Source organism: Daucus carota, chromosome 2 (assembly GCF_001625215.2).
Source record: "Daucus carota subsp. sativus chromosome 2, DH1 v3.0, whole genome shotgun sequence".
Lineage (NCBI taxonomy): Eukaryota > Viridiplantae > Streptophyta > Magnoliopsida > Apiales > Apiaceae > Daucus > Daucus carota.
In genome coordinates, this window is record NC_030382.2 from 53,629,130 (window position 1) to 53,648,622 (window position 19,493).

Consider the following 19,493-nt stretch of genomic DNA (forward strand, 5'->3'; position numbering starts at 1 on the left):
ATAATTATTCACATTTAAAGTAATATAGTATTTTAATTTTAATAATTTATCATATATACTTTGATTAAAAAATATATATAAGGATTAATCGGATTTCAAAAATCGAATTGGTGGCTGACGTTAGGGGATTAATCGAGGATTAATCGGTTAAATCGGGGATTTTTAGAATACTGATAAATTCTGCTTATTATTTTTGATAAATTTTGGTAGAGTGGTTTTATATTCTATGATTAGATTTTTATATTGAGAGTCCGATGAGGTATTAAATACTGATGATTTCAACTATCTTCGTGTTTTTAGATTGTTAATATTTCTTTAGATTAAAATAAATTACTAAAAACAAGATTTGTAGCTCCTACATTTCAGCTTATAAATCAGAATTTAACTTAAAAATTTATTACACAAACGATACAGTTAATTCTAACTTAAAATGATAAATGAGTCGTAGACCCCAACCATACAGACAAAAAGAAAAAAAAAAGTACCAGTAAGTGTACGAATTAAATTAAATTGTGTATTTAGATAATTTATTATTATAGGTGATTTACAACCTATTGAAAAACTAAAAATAATAAATTTGATAAATTATTGTTTAGAATGAAGAAATTGATTTTTGTCAAAAACAAATTTTTTAATAAAAATAAATTAAATTATTCAGAAAAATACATTAAATTATTCAGAAAAATACATATTACATTTTAAGTCAAACCGTTTTTAAATTTCAATTCGATGTATGATGTACTGAATAAATAAACATTTTTTACTAAAGTTGGAAATCACCTGTATATTTGATAACAAAGATGCTCAATAATATTAAAGTATTACTTATTGAAACTGTAATAAAAAATTAATAGTCCTAATACAAAACGTAGAGTACGAGGACATGGAGAAACATTGGTTTATTAAGGTGATTATGAAGAGATTGCATTGACTTTAAATGTCTTTAATGTCATACGGCTCTGCAGACATTTTAGACGTGAAACAATAATTTGAACATTATACTAGTATTATTCTGTTACGTTGATCCAAGTCTTGTGTAGAGACCACTTGTAATTAAAAAATGCTGGGGGTCAGAAATTAGATATCAGAGCCCAAATACCACATAAATTGTCACTGTCATTACCGCTGTCCGTCCGTTTATTACATATTTACATTTGTTTGTTTGAATATTTCCCTAATGTAGTTAGCAGAGCACTCATATTTAAAGTCAAGAGAAATTGATTTCATACGTAAGTCGCTCACAATTGTCGACATACTCAGCTGAAACTAGGAGTAATCGCTCACAATTTATACATATTGCTTGAGATTTTTATATGATGATATATTGTTTTCAATGTGTAAATATGTATTAAAATAAAAGTCAAGAGAATGAGAATAATGAGCGGTCAAATAAATCGGCTAGTCAAGTAGTAATACAGAGGGAGTGTTTATTAAGGACAATTTGCGTCCTGCAGGCTGCAAGAAGGAAAGAAAGTAGCTAATGTTAACTGCAACTCTGAGTATCTTCACGGCTTCAGTGGAATCAATTTATTCAATACAGAGAGGTGTGTTCATCGTGCTGTACTTTCTCTACATTTTTGAGCCCATACTTAACTTTTTTATCATCACCTTCACATGCATTGACGAAAGACAAACATCATCAACAACAAAATAATCTACTTGTTGAAATAGCTAGGCTACTGATTCAACTACAACAGGATGACAAGCTATCACAGATTGCATGCATTTATTTCACAGAAACGATCCGCCAAAACATTAATATGATATACTAGGATTTTTGCCCGCGATGCATGGTTTAGTGTTGAGTAATATATTGTTAAGAATGGAATGTTAAATATAGTTTTAAATGGCTATTGCTGAAATTTGTTTTGTTTTGTATTGTGTGTCCAAAAGTTTTAAGTTGATTGAATAGATGTTGTATTGTGTAATATTTAAATGTTGTCGTTGGGCTTGTAATTGTGGTTGGGTTTTGTTAATGGATTGTGAATCGGAACTGAAGTGTCAAAAGGAAAAGAGGCTTATTTTTCATATTAATGAAGGCCAAATTTATTTTCAATAGGGGACAAAACATTTCAACCCCTACGAATTTATTATGCTTGAATAGTTAATGATGTCCACATACCCAGGTTCTTGGCAGCTTTATATATCTGTAACATAAATAAAGCAATAAGAATGACTTTATTAAAAACGGCTGCATATTCACCTGTAACAGTCATTTAATTCATTACTAACATAGTTATTTGACAAACTAAACAGAGCATATAAAGTTCTTCCCTACAAATTTTATGACTGTTCATCTGCACATGCATGTGAGACGCTGTTAAGAAGAAATTTGAATTTTTAGTGATGGAATATTCTGGGAAGATTGTTGAGAAGTTTGTGAAGTACTTGACTCCTGATAGTGTACTGTTGGATGAGATGGTGATTAGGGTTTTTATAATTTGTGTTTGTTGTTCGTTTAGATTTATATTTTGAGATTTGTGTATGCCCTTTAGCGTTTTCTTATGAAATTTATAACCTGTCTGTAGCGAGTTCCGGCATCGTTTCGTCTAAAGCATGAACATCGGATGGACGAAGCTTTTTATCTGATTTTGCGCACTGGCTACAGGGTCCGCGTTGAATTTGATAAGGAGAGAGGGACCTTATCTGGTGTTCAAGCTTTGTATGAAGATTTTAATCTCGTAGGTGGTGAGTTGCTTGTGTTTGAACTGACTGGCTCACATGATTTTCATGTTTATGTCATTGGTGTTGATTTCGCTGAGATTGAGTATCCCTCGATTGTTCACACGTCGCAAAAGTCTCGTCCTCTAAAAGGTATATACCATACACAGAATTTAGTTTTCTTATAATGGTGTATTGGATTTTGTGTTTGATGTAATGTCAACTGTTTGTTTGCATGTAGTGTCTCTAAACAGAGGTGGTTTCAAATTTGTTCAGTTTGTGACTCCTGGATCTGATTTCACTCATGTTCTGGTACTGTTTGAAAACCCTTTTTTTAATCAAATTTTTCTTGTTGAATTAGTGTCTTCCCCTTTTAAGTATTGGTAAATTGTTGTTGATGATGATAGGGTGCTCCAAAGAGATTCATGGATCGTGTTCATTTAGCTCTTACTTTGACAAAACCTCTTCATTTCGTTTTGAGTAATGGAAAGAGGTTTGATGCCAAGTTCGATAAAACCACACGTACTTTCAATGGACTGCATGTTATGTGTGAATGTCTTGGTCTTGAGGATTTGAATGGATATAATATGCTTTTGTTTACCTATGAAGAAGTAGGCAACTTGGTTATATCTGTTTTTGATGATGATTTTGTTGAGATATGTCATGCTGGAACTCCACTCTCCATTGGTAAAATTATCAAAATTCCGTTTTGAAATTTTTTTGGTTCTGACAGTAAGTTTGCTTAATATCTTATGAGGATAATACTGTTTCTGCTAGTTCCCAGCCTAACCCAACCTGCTGTGCATCAATGGTTTGAGATCACTGTTATGCCCTTCCACATGAATCAATACTGTCATGGTGTGGTAAGTTAAAGATAAAGTAATATATATTGATAAGTTCTGCTGGCTTGATTTTGTTGTTGATCATTTCGTCTGATGGTAACTTTGCACAGGATATATCAGCAGAATTCAAACAAATGTGGTACATGTGGGGTAAAACTGATTACATTAACGTGTACTCTGGATCTGGTGCTTGGAAATTACAGGTCAGGCGCCGACGAAAGTGGGAGCGAACAACTATTCATGACGGGTGGATCCAGTTCAGGGATGAAATGAATTTAGATGTTGGGGACAAATGTATTTTTGAGTGTCCTCGTTTCTCCTACAAACACTATAGTGTACGCGTAGTAAAAAGTGGCTGAAGAAGTTGTTTAATCAAATTTCTGGTCAACTGTTAGACCTTTTGTTATTGTTGGAGATTGAGTTGTAACTTGACAGTTGGATTTAAGTTAACTTTAAAGTTTTCGTAATGTTTCCTTGCTTGTATTATTGTAGACTTAAATTTTCTTTAAATTGTTTGCTTTCTGAGTATGTTTTTATTGAATTTTTGAATTCGATTCCACTGTTTTTCTGCTGATATCTGTTTGTTAATAGTTTTGCTGTGAGAAAGTATTAAGTTGTCAGTTAAGGAATGGGGCCAAAATGAAGGTCTGTAGCGTTGAGAGACAGTTGTGGTATTAAGTGATGTCCTTTTGGAGTAATGTACGCAGTTAGAGTAAACTTGGCTGTTGAGTATAATAAATTTTAGTTGGGGAAGTCATTCATTCATCCTGAACTACCCTTTCACATAGTGTTGAGTTTTTAAGTAAGAGGCTGTTATACAGCAAGTTTTGTATCTTTGGACACTTTGATATTCAACACCCAAGAGAATGTTTGTAGATATCGATTTCTCTCCGAGGTTTGTGGTAGTAGTGAAAGATGCTGACCATGTTTTCAATCAGCTGGTATGCCTTTTTCCTCTCTGAAAGCTGTTTTATTTGTAGTATGTATATAGAAAATGTGAATGCTCTTGTTTATGATAAAGTGGTATGTATGCAGTTTATCCCTCATGTCTTCTGTATGAAGTATGTTCCTGTAATGCCTTGTACGGTGAAGTTGTCTTTGGTTAATGGATATGAAATCTGGCTTGATTTTGACAAAAACAAAGAAGTGTTATCCGGCGTGAAGGTATTTCTTGAGGATTTTGGTGTTGTTGAAGGGCAGACCTTGGTGTTTCTGTATGTTGGAGGTTTTGACTTCCATGTCCGGATTTTGGGGCTTGATGGTTCAGAGATCGAATATCCTTTCATCCGTCACCCGTCTCAGACATCAGAACTGAAGCCAGGTGAATTTTTATCCTTAAGTACTGAACTGTGTCTGACATAAATTGAATGTTGTGTTTTGTTTCATTTTTTACAGTGGATGTAGAGGTATCTGGTTTGTCCTTTGCAACTTATGTGAACTGTGGTCGTCAAGTCATTGATGAAGTTGTGAGTTTACTGTAACTTTAAGAACAACATATTTTATTTCTAAATGTTTTGACTGGACTGAATTGTTAGTATGTAATGACTCTGTATTAGGTTATACCGGAAACTTTTATTGATCGTGTTGGTATGGCCCTTCATGAGAGTTTGATATTCGTGTTACGCGGAGGTGATCATTTTGTTGGATGTTATAACCGTGAGAGGAACACTCTTAGTGGAATTGCTAGTTTCTGCAAAATGCTTGGGAAAAATCACTTGGACTGTTATAACATACTGTTTTTTACGTATGACGGAAGTCGTAACTTCAATGTAAATGCATTTGATGCTGCTATGGTTGAAACATCTGTTTATCCGATACAGAGTCTGAGGTACCAAGTTGTCCCGTACATCACAGCTTTTCACATTATGGTGGGGCATTATGATATGTTGCCGTATACTTCCACTGTGGTATGATTTTTCTTTATTATCATCTTTAAGGTAGCTGAACATTATATTGCTTTTTGTAGTTGTGCTCTTACTTTTCCAACTCATTGTTCCCTAGGAAATCATGATCAAGTACCGGAATGTTGCTTTAACCTGGGATAAGGCAGATTGGATAACTGTATGTAAGGATGATCAGCGCTGGATCCTTGCAGTTTATAAGCATAAGCATCGATTGACGACTTCCATCATTAATGGTTGGATTAAGCTGAGAGATGATTGCAACCTTGCAGTGGGTGACATATGCGTTTTTGAATGGAAGGATGAAACACTTCGTAACTTCAATATACGTATTCTGAAGAATGACGGTAATCGTGTTTCATTTTGAGAATTTGTGTTTGTGGTAGGTTATTGTCCGTGATGACAGACTAAGAATGTTTACTGGTTATTTTTGTTTAAGATTTTGTAGGCAGTATCATGTATTTAACTGTTAAAACTGAATTTCCCTGCTTTTGCTTAACTGCGGTAGTATAAAAATGTTGAATATTAATTTCTCATGAGCTTAGTAGCAGATAAGTAGCATGATCCCGGAATATGTGTTGTTGTAGCAATTTAAATTAATGAGACAACTTTGAATGCGCAGTACAAAAGGTCAACAAACAGTGTAGTTATACTCTGCTTTAGTCTGCAAATCACATATGTTCTAGTAAAGAAACATTGTTGCCAAAAGATTACATATAGCCAGAAGATTGTTATCCAGGTTATATCTGGTTAGTTGTACCCATGAAAAGATATGCAGTAGTCCTTCATTTAGTGGTTGTAATTTTTCCAAAAGTGTGCCTGTAAAGTTGAATTAGATTTTTTTGTTAGTACTACAGAAATTTTAACAACCAACAACAAACTATGTGAAACAAATTACTGACCCATCTTAAGTTAAGATCATAGAGCCGGAGGGTTTAGTTGTGAAATGGTGTCAAGGTGTAAAGAAGAATCTGATGGCTGCAGAGTCAAAACATACGAAGTTAAATGATTGTGCACAATGTAAATAGGTTTGGCGAATTTATAAGCATACCTCACAAAAAGTTGTCTGTGTAGTGCGACTTTGATCGCCTTCATCAACAATAGGTTCTGGTGTGTATTCCCATCCGACCATGATATTAGAAGCAACATACACTTCATCCTTCTTGTTTTTGTTTTCAGTCGATAGGCGAAGTACCACTGTGTAGTTTTGGCCTTGGATTTTTTTTAGTTCCGGAGGGAATACATTATCCTGCACAGTTAAATACTATAAATTCTTACCATGTTTCAGTGCGAAGAAGTTGTGTTCTTATTTATGTGTGAGGGGTAACCTGTGGCTTCAGATCATTAACACCCTTTTTGATCAAGTTCATAACCTCTCTGTCCTTTAGAACAATTTCCAGTCCTCCTGTGTCATCAGCTGCAACAGTAGTAATCTTGAACCTGTGGAAGAAATTGTTTGTTGTTGAGTGATCATCTGCACTAATTTTGTTCACACGGGTAGGGTAAAAATATAACCTTTTCAAGGCGTGAGGAACAATGCGATCACAGTGAGTACAGAACTTTGAACCATTGTCTTCTTTTGTTTCCAAATAGCAAGATGAGCAAATGTCCTTGTTCCAGTCCTTTCTTATCTCAACCAACTTTATAGTAACTTTACATATTACCTCGTCCTGTAGTAAGTTTAGAAAAAGAAACAAAAAGATTTTTTTTCAAGTGTGATATTAAACTCTATTTTGTACTAACCTCTGCAAATTCAGCGGGTAAATTCTTGATGTTGTTAATCTTCATTAACTGAAGAGGTTTCCTTTTGCGAGAGAACTTATGTTTGGAGAAGTTTGGGTCTTGCAACCTATATTAAGTTGTAACATGTAGTAAAAAACGTAGTACCATTTGTATAGAGTGTTGAACATGTGAATCATACATTTTCCTTAGTCTTGCAACGCTGTGGTGCTCATAGTTAATGTAGAATTGTGTTGGACTATAGTTGGCGACGTCAATTTCATCTGCAATGAGCATATGAAATGAATATTTGGCCATGTGTTAGGGAAAGTTGATCCATAGATGTGTGTATAAATTACCATGCCAGGCACTGATTTTTGCACTTGCAATGATGACAATTACTGGTTGTTCCAAGTCATCAGTGTAAGCTTTTTCAAATTCTTCAGCAAAATCCCCCCAGAATGTTACATTGAGCTTCTTCCTGTTTTGAGCATGGTAATTTTGTTAGATGATGCATAAATATATATGTTTTTTTTGTGTTTTGCGAAATAAGTGTATACCTTCCGTCACTCAGTTTGAACCTAACATTGACAGTGCGCACACCCTCTTTGTTCGTGTACCTGTTTATATCATCCTTTTTCTCCACAACCCCAACAATATCTTCAGAAAAATGTACAGAAGTTAGAAATGATGCAGTTATTTCTAAATTAATTGATAATAACCAACAGGTGTTTTTTTGTTTCTTACCAGTTAGGAAGACAATTTGTTTAGCTCTATTTTGAAGTTGTGAATATTCAAATAAGTCAAACATGTTCTTGGGTATAAAGACTTCAGATTCAGCAAGTTCCTTAATCTTGGTTTCAGTGGTGAACACAATTTGTTTATCCATTTCTACTGCTCGGTATTTGTCAGTTGGGGTATAGTCTTTGACCTGGAAATTTTTTATAATGTATAGATTTCCATCTACTAAAATCCTACCCAATCTTTCAGACATTGATCCAGGAACAAAAGCATGCATACGACATTTCTGTTACATTTAGTAAAAGTAGTTAGATCAATACAAATGCTGTGTTTGACAAAGAAAAACAAAGTCATTTAGTTAGATGACATACCTTTCCATCAAGAAGCAGCAAGTTCATTCCTTTGAAGACATCGCCGTGCCTAGTAACTACCTTCCACACACGTATGACTCGTACTATTATCTTCCAGTCAGATCTTGCACTCTTCAAATTCCTGAGGTTATCACAGTTGTTGGTTGCCATTTTGTCTTAGGTTTACTCTACTGTCTTTCAGCTTAAAGGAGTTTCCCTCCACCTTTTTTGTGTTTTGTTGTTGGAGACCATTAATGCTCCTATAGGGTTGGTGGTTTTTGTACTTGGCTACGTGCGTTATGTATTTTAAATTTAAAAAAAAGCACCTATTTTCTTTCTTATGCAGCACGCTTTATATCTTCGATTTTGAAATGTTTGAGTTGTATATGACATTATTTATTTGTTCGGAATCCGTTTGTTATTATTATGTAAAAACACCACAAATTCTGGATTGTTTTGTAACCTTGATTTAAACTTCGGGAATCTGAAGATTTTAGAACAATTGAAAGAGTTAATTGAAATAAACATAAGTACTTAGGTCTGGAATTTTACAGAATTTAAGAGATACAGAGCGGTGGAATTAAATGTTTAAGCTTTAACTCTTGTAAAAGCTAGAAAAAGATTGAGCTTTGGTAATGTTCTCCAAAAACCAAGTGGGATTCCAAGCAAAAGATGGTACGCGAATCTACTCCATCATCATTTCTGCATGAGAGGGGTAAATTGTTAGGACGTGTTAGGGTGATGAGTATTAATTATATGCTGGTACATATGTTTAAGCAACGTTACGGGAAATACCTTTTCAGTCTTGATTTCTTTGAGCTTCTGAATCTTAATTGAAGGCTCATTTTCGCAGTCAGTTGGATGTCTTGCAATTCTTGGCTTTGTCTTGGATGTCGAGGTCACTGTTGCTGGGCTTGTACCGACAACATTATCCACTGTCTGTTGCAAGACAGAAACCAATCTTAGAAGTGTTAGACATTCTATATCATGCTCTAATTCACTTACAATCGATATCTGAGGTTCTTCATTTCTTGTCGTTTTTTTCTGATTTGGTACATGGTCGTCTGAGACTTCCAATGGGTTTGATATTGCTGTAGCTTGATACACCTTGGATCCTTTCTTCAGATTCTCTTCTGTCAGCACAATTGTCACTGTGTATGTTTTTTTTTCGAAGCATTTCAAAATTGGTGGAATGGATTTAGTTTCTAGTACCTGAAATAAGTCTAAACTTTTAAAGAAATCAAATTGATTTTAATACCAAAAGGAAATTTGTGTAATGAATAGATAATTGTAATGCATTCCCATTTATTTGTAATGTTTTAGTAAACTGGCTACCTCATAGTCATCTGCCTCTACATCATATATTGTTTTCCCTGTTAGACGGCATATTTCATCATCAGGCCAGACTATTGGGATTGTGCCAGTTTCATCGCAACACAAACTATACAGGCGGAATCTGTTATGGCAGTAAATAATTTTTTGTTAGTGAAATAAGTGAATAGATATTAGATTGTGATATTTCCTTGTGAACATTGAATTTACCTCTTGTCAGGATAAGGGTATACTCTGTTGCAGCACTTGTATTGACCATCAACTAAGTGCAGATCTTGTTCACACTGGATGCAGAAAGGAGAGTACCAATTCATATTCTCATCAAACTTTTTGACAGTTACCTTGCATGAAACCTTTTTCTGTGAAAATGAGAAACTGGTTTCATCAGTTACATTTTTTATCACGTAGAAGTTGGGTAATTGAATAAAGTATCACCTCGATATAACTCTCATCCAACTGTTTAATTTCTTTTACTGTCATGACTTGTAGATCATCGTCCTCAATCTCAATATCCAAGTCCATCTTATAAAAGTCAGGCTGCATATGTCTAACAAAACACTTTTTATATAAAGTGTGTGGCTCTAGTCATAAAATAAAGTGTTGGAGATTTAAAACTTATTATTTACCTTGTTCTCAAATCCTCCACAGCGGGGTGGTTTAGGTTGATGTAAAACCTAGTTGCTGGGAAGTTGGTTAGGTAAAGAACACCTGCATGGAGAGACAGATTTTGTATATTCCTACGAAATATGTTTGATGTCTTAAGAAAGCGAGTATAGTGCTTAGTACCTCTCCATTCACTGACAATTGCGCTTGATATGATAATTATCACAGGTTCCTCTTTTGCTGTTTTCATAGCTTCGAGGAAACTCACACCCATCTCATTGAAGAAAGTGACATTGATAGTTGTCCTTATACAACAAATTCAATAGACTTATCAAATTCTCAGTTTTGTTTCCAGAAATTCTTCTGTAGTTTGATAATGTAACTACGGGAAGAGACTATTGTGTTTGTTAATATGACTAACCTTCCATTACACACAGTGAAGGGTACATGAGATTTCTCTTCCCCCTCTTTCTTAAACGGAACTTTTGATTGCACATTCTCGACAATAGCAACAATATCTAATCATAAGACAGCAAAGTATCAGCACAATAGCCACATTACGCAGGAAAAAAAACCGTATTTTAAACGAAAGCATCAAATTTTTAGTTTGTACATTAACCAATAACTACCAATAATGACTGACCTGTTAAAAACCTGTTGTCTTTCTTCATTTTGTCAAGTTGTTCCAGGTTAAAGAAATCAAAGCTGTGGGTTGGTATGTTTGGATCATCTCCCACAAATATTTCCATTTGTGTGTCTGACTGGAAATAAATATGGTTGTCATTGCGTACAGCCCTGCTTGTTTCATCACCAATATATTTTTTAACTATAAAGTTTTTTATAGTGTATATTCGTCCTTCCTGTAGTTTACTCTCAAACTTTGAAGCGATTTTTGCAGAAATGAATCCATGGATCCGTGCACTCTACAAAATTATTATTTGACTAAGGAGCTGAAAATAAAGGAAAATGTAAAACATGACAGAATAGGCATTTGTGATCTTACAGATTCGTCAAAGAAAATGATATTGTATCCCCTAAGCTCTCCGGTGACCTTAGTGATTCCTTTCCAAATTGATAGAGCTCGTACTTTAATGTGCCAATCATCTCTGGACTCATCCAAATCCTCTATACGATCGTCTTTGTTGAAAGCCATGATTCAGAAGAGCTGTAAACCAAGGTTTGTTAGTTGTTTACAATAAAAACAAAAGCTTGTGGTACAGTGGTATACCTCTTCTTGACAAAGTTCCAGCTTTTTCTCTCAAGATTCACTTTAACCTAGCAGATGATATACAGTCAAAACCAATAATTCAACTCTATACAACTGTAAAGTTATGAGTTATGAACCACATATTAAAATACTTAAATGTATTATTTAAGTTGATGAGCGAATGTACTTGTACTCAAGTTATGTATTTGTCCAGTGAGACGGGTAATATTCTTATGCTTGAAATGTAATATTCATATTAACACATCAAAATATGCATTAAGTGATAGTTTTGTAGTTGAACCTTGAATGTAACACATGTCAAAAAACTGTTGAGTAATATTTCATACCGATAAATTACATATCTATTAATAAAAATGATAGTTCTTTGCGCTTAACAGAGTAGCTGAGATTCATTTGAAACCAACTTCACCGAAGTGGAATATAGAACATGGTACTAAATAACTGGTACATTGTAGAAGATTTCCTTGTATACTACGTTCGGTGTTATGTTGGTGCTGTTACCATTCATATCATCGATGAAAATCTTGAGTCCATCTGGTGATGTGACACGACTAATTGCAACGTAGAGCTGTCCATGAGTGAAAACTCCCTTGGGTAGAAATAAGCCAACTTTCTCGAGAGACTGACCTTGGGACTTATTTATCGTCATTGCATAACAAATCTGGAGCGGCATCTGTTTTCGAATGATCCGAAAGGGCAATCGTGTCTCTGTTGGTGAAAGTTCCATTCTCGGAATGAAATGTTTCGTTCCTTTGTAGTGTCCTGAAATTACCTCGCATTCAACACAATGCTTCAGGCATTTTGTCACCATCATGCGTGTACCATTGCATAAGCCCAGAGTCTGATTTAGGTTCCGCATCAACATTACAACAACTCCGACTTTGAGCTTCAACTCATGTAGAGGCATTCCGGGAATATTGAAGGAGTGTAGATACTCAGGAGGAAATGCTCCAAGTTGTTCTCTCTCACTGCCTGGGAAATCTTCAGCACTGTCAACACTAAAATATGAAGTACACTCACCTGGTATCTTGTCTACTATAACACTATTGACATTGCCAACAACTACATTTGTTGGTGACAGAATGGCGCGTTCACTCAAGTAGTCTGCATTTTTGTAATTGCTCAAGAAATCAGGGAATGTACTCTCCACCATTTTGTCAACAGAGTTGACACCGTCTAGTTGGCAGAATCTTTCTGGTATTACAATCAAGTCTTCACCTTTAATTTCACCAACAATTTCTGCAGTAGGAATATGGCCATCACCAACTGCCAACACCCAACTGGCAAAATCAGTCAAAGCTCTAACCTCTTCTGCATTTTTGCCCTTTTGTAGTCTCATGTTGTGTTTTAGCTTGAAGACGGTAGCAATCTTCCAAAGTTTTGAATTTGTAATACAGGAAGAAACAATCTCTCCACGTCCAGCTCTAGGGATGACAGGTAATATCTGTCTGAAATCACCACCAAAAACTATTGTGATACCACCAAAGGGTAAATCGAACCTTCCAGGATCAACTGCCTTCATTATATCCCTCAAGCTCCGATCGAGGCATTCAAAAGAAAACCGGTGTTGCATTGGGGCCTCATCCCAAATGATAAGGTCGGTTTTTTTTATGAGTTCAGCAATATCAGATGTGTGAGAAATTGAGCACATTGATAACTCATCCAGTACAATAGGGATTTTGAACCTTGAATGTGCAGTCCGACCTCCCGGCATGAGCGTTGCAGCAATTCCCGATGATGCAACAGGAAGAACTATTTTCCGCTCTGATCGTAGCTTGGATATTAAAGTCCTCCACATATATGTCTTACCACACCCACCACTTCCATAGACAAAGAAAACTCCGCCTTCCTTTTTTTGAACTGATTCCATGACAGAGTTGTACACGTGTAATTGTTCTTCATTACATGTTGAGAAAAGCTCCTTGAAGTCTGCTTCCATTTGTGTTGTGTCATAACTTGTCTCTTCAATAATTAAATTGTTGGCACTGCAATCCAAATAACTCGTTGGTGGTTGAGGCATCTGGCTATAATCTTTCAGAGATTTTCCAATGCTTTTTAGTAGTGTGTGGATTTCTGTATGATATTCATTGGAATAAGTGTAGTTCAGATGTTAGTTGTAAACAAAAGGACCTTATTACTTGAAACCTATAATTCATAGTTAGGAAAAATACCTGCAAGCGCAAAGAATTGTTGCTGCTTTTCATTGAGGACCAAATGAGGGTTCCCAGTGAGTTTTTGTTGTTTCAACATAAGGTCATCGACCATATGTGTCCAATGTTTGGTCCACAATTCATTAAGATCTGCAACTTTGCAATTAACCATTATGTGGACAAAGAGCTGTCTGATTTGATGGGGGAAGCCGGATTGTGAACATTCTTGCAGTACATGGTGCCATTCGTTGTCATCATCCAGGAGACCATATTCTTTACATGCTTGTTGAAATGTTTTATAAATTTTACCATTTACAGTCCTCAAGCTCTCATATGAAGTTGCACCACGTACCTTGGTCAGTAGAAGGCGTAAATACCACAATTCACCAGCTGAATGATGGGTGTATGCAAGCCGTCCAATCTTCTTCCCTCTTTTCCTTGGAACCCAAATCCTGTCAGAATCATTCCACACATAGTGTTGTGGTATTTCATCGTATAGAAATCTGGTAGCATTAGTATCTGATGCATTTAGAATGAAGTAGGCCTCAAGTTGGCTATACTTTTCCTTTTCACGTTGTGCTACTTTGTGAACAGGCTCGCTTGATCTGAAAGTACATTGTTTATCACCCTCTAAATGAAAGGACAGACGTTCCACAGCCAATGAGCGGTAATGTATAGTGAAGCCAAAGATCCGGTACGCAGCTTCACATGCACATATGTACCTTCCATCAAAATATGACTGTATTTCATCCTCACCATCTGCAATTTCTTTTCCATTGTCAGTTCTTCTTTTTTTCCCTCTTATTTCAACTGTAGCTCTGTCATGGCCCTTGAGGCAGTATTTGAATAGGTACTTAAGACTTCTAGCATGAGCACAGATCTCAATATTCATGTGGCACTGATATTTAACCAAAAGATCACGATTATAGGGAACAACCCACTGATTACCTAAAAGCGTTCTGCCCTTCTTAACAGTGAATTCCGTCTCACGCCTTTTATAGATGGGGAACCCAGACTGATCAAATGTAGTAGCAGAGCAAAATCTACAATGAAAGCAGCAGTGAACAATGAGTATGTTAGAAAGACAAAACTGAAAGAGGTAAATATAATCATATGTGATACTCAAACTGAACTCAAAAACAGTAGAGGTATTTACCTCTTGGGAAAATGTCTTGTACACTTGTAGTCTTTCATGCATGCACATTTGGGATTGTCTCGACCACAAGGTCCGTGCATCATAAATGCGGAGACGGCTTGATAACCAACAGGATCCAATTCTGGATCTGGAATCTCAGCTGACACATATTTGTCTACGTTAGAAGTCAGATTACGTTTAGAGGCCGAATCAAGCCAGATCAGCATGTGAACATGTGGAAGACCTCTTTTCTGGAACTCGACAACATACATAACTGTAATAAAAAACTATATTAATAAAGGAAATAAAGCTTCAATTACAGGGATAAACAACGGTGGCAAAATGCATACCTGCAAGGCAGGTTCCAAAATAGTTCTTTTTCTTAATGTCATCAATAAGTTGGTCAAGTTTCAATCTAAACACCCGAGCTATAACATCAGGTGAATTCTGTGGTGAACACTGTGGTATAAGTTTCATCATTTGCAATATTTCATCCCAAAGAGGATTTGTGGTCATTGTGAGGAATATATCAGGATGACCTATGTACCGGCAAACTGCAAGAGCATCTTGGAAATTCTGCTGCATGTATCTCCTTGAACCGACAAAGCCAGCTGGAAGAATGAAGCTTTTACCTATGTTTGTTGTGTCACTCGTACCCTGCTGTAAAGACCTCTTGATGTTACTATATAATTCACACCGTAAAGTAGTTTGATTTCTTCTAAACCACCACAACCTTGCTTGTTCAATGGTTGAGAATGCGTCAACCATATATTGTTGGTAAAGACGACCACCTAGACGTGGAGTAATTGCTGAAGGAAAATTGCAGGAGTATTAATATTATTTTTACATGTAAAATAAATGGATTTAACACGGACAAACATATAACATATTACCTTCGTTTTTCCTTATTTGAAATTTGTAGGAGTAATTGCGTAAATAAAAAGAAGTATCTTTTAAAAACTGAGAATGCTAATTTTTCCTTCACATCTTCTACTTATTTTGCATACACTTTATTAATTTATTTATTTTTCACTTCTACTCTATTTCTTTACTTTAATCAAACGATTATTATTTTTTTCCAAAACGGCCCCATTTTAAGACTGTTCGTTGGGAATTATATTGTTATCAATTATTTTATTTTTTTTTATAAAAACGGTATTTAAATTTATTTTAAATTATTTTTTAAGAAAGTCTAAATAACTATATTTCGTATAAATCTAAAAAAAAATGATAGAAAAATTGTACAAAATTGAACAAAGTGAGCGGAGGAGGAGGTAATTCACCGTTCTCGAAGTGTTATTGTTTGTATAACGATGGGTCATTAGTCCTTACATAAAGTGGTCCTCTGAGTATCTTCACGGCTTCAGTGGAATCAATTTATTCAATACAGAGAGGTGTGTTCATCGTGCTGTACTTTCTCTACATTTTTGAGCCCATACTTAACTTTTTTATCATCACCTTCACATGCATTGACGAAAGACAAACATCATCAACAACAAAATAATCTACTTGTTGAAATAGCTAGGCTACTGATTCAACTACAACAGGATGACAAGCTATCACAGATTGCATGCATTTATTTCACAGAAACGATCCGCCAAAACATTAATATGATATATTATTACACAAGCAAAAGAAATAATTCAATATGCAGCTTCCCAGTTCAACCTGGCTATATTACATATGGACCCGCCAAATTGTTTGTGTTCCAAGAAGATCCTGCATTTTCATCAACAAAACCCGAATGTTGTTATTTATAATAGGATCTGCATATGAAATCAACTAAAATAGAGATATGAAGGGGTGATTTCGTAGTTCTGGCAAGTGGATTTTGAGTTATTCGCATTGAAAACCGGAGGGATTGTCTTTTTCACAGTGATTGAAGACATTATTGATAGCAATAGGGAAGTCGAAGACGATCCCAAGCACGTTGGCCTTAAGTGCAGTGCAAAGACAAATTGCAGCCTCAAAATCAATAAGACCTTCCAAGATTTTGCAGCATGGCGTTGTTGGTGGGCTTCCGAAGGTTTGGCCTAATGATCTGCCCAGCATATCTGTACAAACTCCTAGCTTGAGAACGTTTTTCGGGCACGTATTCTTGTTAGTGTTTTTTGGTATCGGGGTTGCTGGTAGTGTAGGTGGATAAGGCAGCGTCGGTGTTACAGGTAGATTTGGTATCGGTGTTGCTGGTAGTGTAGGTGGATATGGTAGGATTGGCGGTACAGGTAGAAAAGGTATGGGTGTTTCTGGCGTTTTTGGAAGTACCGGGGTTCCTGGGAAATATGTTGGTGTTCCTGGTAATATTGTTGGTGTTTCCGGAAATATGGGCACTCCTGGCAAAGATGGTGGTGTTTCTTGAAGTATGGGAGTGCCTGGTAATGTAGGTGGGCATGGCCCATTATTAGTGTTACAACTGATGGCTGAAGTTAAGAAGAAAAATAACAAAATCATAAGGAGAACAGGTGATGCCAGAGTTTCTGAGAAAGCCATTCTCAAATGTGTGTTGTTCTGAGAAACCTTGTTTTGAAGATGAAATAGGCGAAACAGCTAGTAATGTAATTTCAGGTTCATGGAAATATACCAATATTTATATATTAGTCCTAGACCTATATATAGTACGAGTAGATCTTATTTCTTGTGCTTTTACATGCATAATTGAAGACCTTTTACATGCATAATTGAAGAAGCAGCAAGTTGTCAAAATTTGATTACCATGTCACATCTCCTTATAAAATCAGTGTGGTAAATAGTATGATTAATAATTTCAACATATATGGGCTATATACAGAAAGGAATCACCAACATACAATGACCCTGGTAATTTCAAAATTTCATCTTACATTGCTGTCAATTCAGTACCAGATCCACAGATTTTGTAGTTTCTAAGTAAGCCAGCGCTTAATCCAAGTTTATGAGGTAAAAAAGAAGAAGCAAACATTATTGTACTGCACCAGAACTCTGCTAAAATAACTTAGAAATGTAATTTCTGGGAACTTGACAGTAGAAGTATGCTTACATATAGTTAAATACTTGAATTTTACTGATATGTAGGCAAATCCAGAAGAGTGTAAATCATGTTTCACCCCTCCAGGCAAAATTGCAGATACATTTTCTAATTTGATGAACACCTCATTCAATAAGCCACAATCTATGCGGGACACAACAAATCTGGTGGTACCTCTTAACAATTAAAAAAATAACTACTAGATATCAGACACATTAGTCTTTCTAATAATTTAACAATCCTCCATCATACATTTGTCTAATAAAAAATAGGATAAAATTTTATAATTTTGGAAGTATAAGTTGTTGGGCGTATTGGTTGTTGTATCTCTGGATCAAATGTTATCAACTCATAGTGAAAGTGTTCCTTTAGCTATTAGCCTACTATTATTTTAACTAGCACACTCTACATAAATCATAATGGATGTGTAATAATCAAAGAAAACCTGCCCATATATATGCTTCGTACACAGGTCAGGCAATGGGAGCATGTCAAGTGTCAATTGTCTGAAATCTTCAGCACAAGAAAAAGATTCAGGAAACAACGAATTACGCCCGTTGAATATACGAGTATGCCATTGAGATGGTTCTGCACTTTCTTCTTGGGACCGAGCTGTTTCACTTTGTTTCTTCTTCTTGCTTCAGTCTCTCTGTGTGGGCTTAAGTTGAAACAACAATCATATTATAAGACATAGCTAAATAAAGTCTCTGGCCTTTTCTCACTTCATTCGCTTTATGTGGGCTCAAGAATCATTGCCCCATGATGCAAAGTGCCGACCATGAAAATTAATGGGGCTATTTTTTATTTTACAGTAAAATGGAAACACAAGGCCAGAGGCATATTGTAGCATTGTATACAGGAATATAAATATTGGAAGATAAAAATCTTATGGGGTGGCAAAATCTGGAATATTTAAGTGGGGTTAGCAAATAATTTTCTTGTTATGTAAAGTAGTGGTGGAATGGTGGTGTGAATTACGGCGAAGTAAGTAATTTGATTAAGGGAAGAATTTTTTTCAGTTCTGTAATTGTGGGAATAAGAGAGATTAAACAGTGGAGATCCGAACACACAACTGAGAGCTAAGCTTTAGAATAGAGGTCGCAAGACCAGATTAATTCTATAAGGGCATCTCCAACCATCACTCTAAACTTCATATTTCTTCCATTTTAACTTTATAGATAGAGTAATTCATCTCCAATCATCCATTTCTTTATCTTTATATATAAAGTCATGCACTATCCTACTCTATATATGAAGTTGAACGTGAAGATAAAACACAAATTGCTTTATTTATAAAATGAAATAATGGTTGAAGATGAAATAAAAATATAAAGTGAAAAGGGTGAAAATAAAGATAAAGTTGCTTTATTTATAAAAGTATAATTGGAGATGGTCTAATAACTTTTTTTTTTAAAGGTTATGCGGGAGCAGAATACAAAATTATAGTAAAAATTTAAACGCACAATTTGAAGATCATCATTTCCTTCAACCATGCGACCAACAAATGAACCAGAGAGATAACAGAGTTCAATGAAGCTTCAACCAGTAAACCAAAAGAACATTTTCCTTGAAGAATTTAAGATGTTAGAAGTAGTTTTAAGATAGCAGTTACAAATAACAAAACCCTCCTGGACTACTAGATATTGATGATTACTTAATCCATCTGTTATTTTATAAACCGTCTTGATTTTTAACATTAGTTTTTGGAGTTTCAACCTGATAATAAAATTCATTATTTGTTTTATGTGAATGATAATATATATTCAATATTTTAATTTATAAAAAAATTGAAAATGTCATACTACTGCTGCAAGTGTGTGATCAGGG

General features: G+C 35.3%; 4 protein-coding genes across 5 annotated transcripts; 2 read left to right on the top strand and 2 right to left on the bottom strand.

Moving 5' to 3' along the window:
• The first annotated feature begins 1,450 nt into the window (after positions 1–1,450).
• Positions 1,451–3,960, top strand: LOC108207767 (uncharacterized). The gene is made up of 6 exons (XM_017378197.2): positions 1,451–1,544; positions 2,529–2,814; positions 2,903–2,973; positions 3,069–3,348; positions 3,439–3,524; positions 3,614–3,960. The coding sequence occupies exons 2-6, from the start codon at positions 2,568–2,570 to the stop codon at positions 3,860–3,862; spliced, it is 933 nt and encodes a 310-aa protein (XP_017233686.1). The 5' UTR covers positions 1,451–1,544; positions 2,529–2,567; the 3' UTR covers positions 3,863–3,960.
• A 294-nt stretch (positions 3,961–4,254) lies between these two features.
• Positions 4,255–5,904, top strand: LOC108207768 (uncharacterized). The gene is made up of 4 exons (XM_064088223.1): positions 4,255–4,444; positions 4,539–4,969; positions 5,060–5,410; positions 5,505–5,904. The coding sequence occupies exons 2-4, from the start codon at positions 4,871–4,873 to the stop codon at positions 5,769–5,771; spliced, it is 717 nt and encodes a 238-aa protein (XP_063944293.1). The 5' UTR covers positions 4,255–4,444; positions 4,539–4,870; the 3' UTR covers positions 5,772–5,904.
• A 418-nt stretch (positions 5,905–6,322) lies between these two features.
• Positions 6,323–8,385, bottom strand: LOC108207769 (uncharacterized). Its single transcript, XM_017378199.1, has 9 exons — positions 8,236–8,385; positions 7,871–8,150; positions 7,684–7,783; positions 7,483–7,604; positions 7,326–7,407; positions 7,148–7,253; positions 6,733–7,074; positions 6,456–6,653; positions 6,323–6,382 (listed from the first exon to the last, which is right to left on the bottom strand). The coding sequence occupies exons 1-9, from the start codon at positions 8,383–8,385 to the stop codon at positions 6,323–6,325; spliced, it is 1,440 nt and encodes a 479-aa protein (XP_017233688.1).
• A 3,271-nt stretch (positions 8,386–11,656) lies between these two features.
• On the bottom strand, positions 11,657–17,327 carry LOC108205857 (uncharacterized). Of its 2 annotated transcripts, none has more exons than XM_017375951.2 (5): positions 15,556–17,327; positions 15,013–15,471; positions 14,684–14,936; positions 13,549–14,570; positions 11,657–13,450 (listed from the first exon to the last, which is right to left on the bottom strand). In XM_017375951.2, exons 2-5 carry the CDS (start codon positions 15,428–15,430, stop codon positions 11,811–11,813), a joined length of 3,333 nt encoding a protein of 1,110 aa, XP_017231440.1. In that variant the 5' UTR covers positions 15,431–15,471; positions 15,556–17,327; the 3' UTR covers positions 11,657–11,810. The 2 variants fall into 2 exon arrangements, with proteins under 2 accessions (XP_017231440.1, XP_063944291.1); XM_064088221.1 differs by having other exon boundaries at positions 15,946–17,325.
• Positions 17,328–19,493: the final 2,166 nt, after the last annotated feature.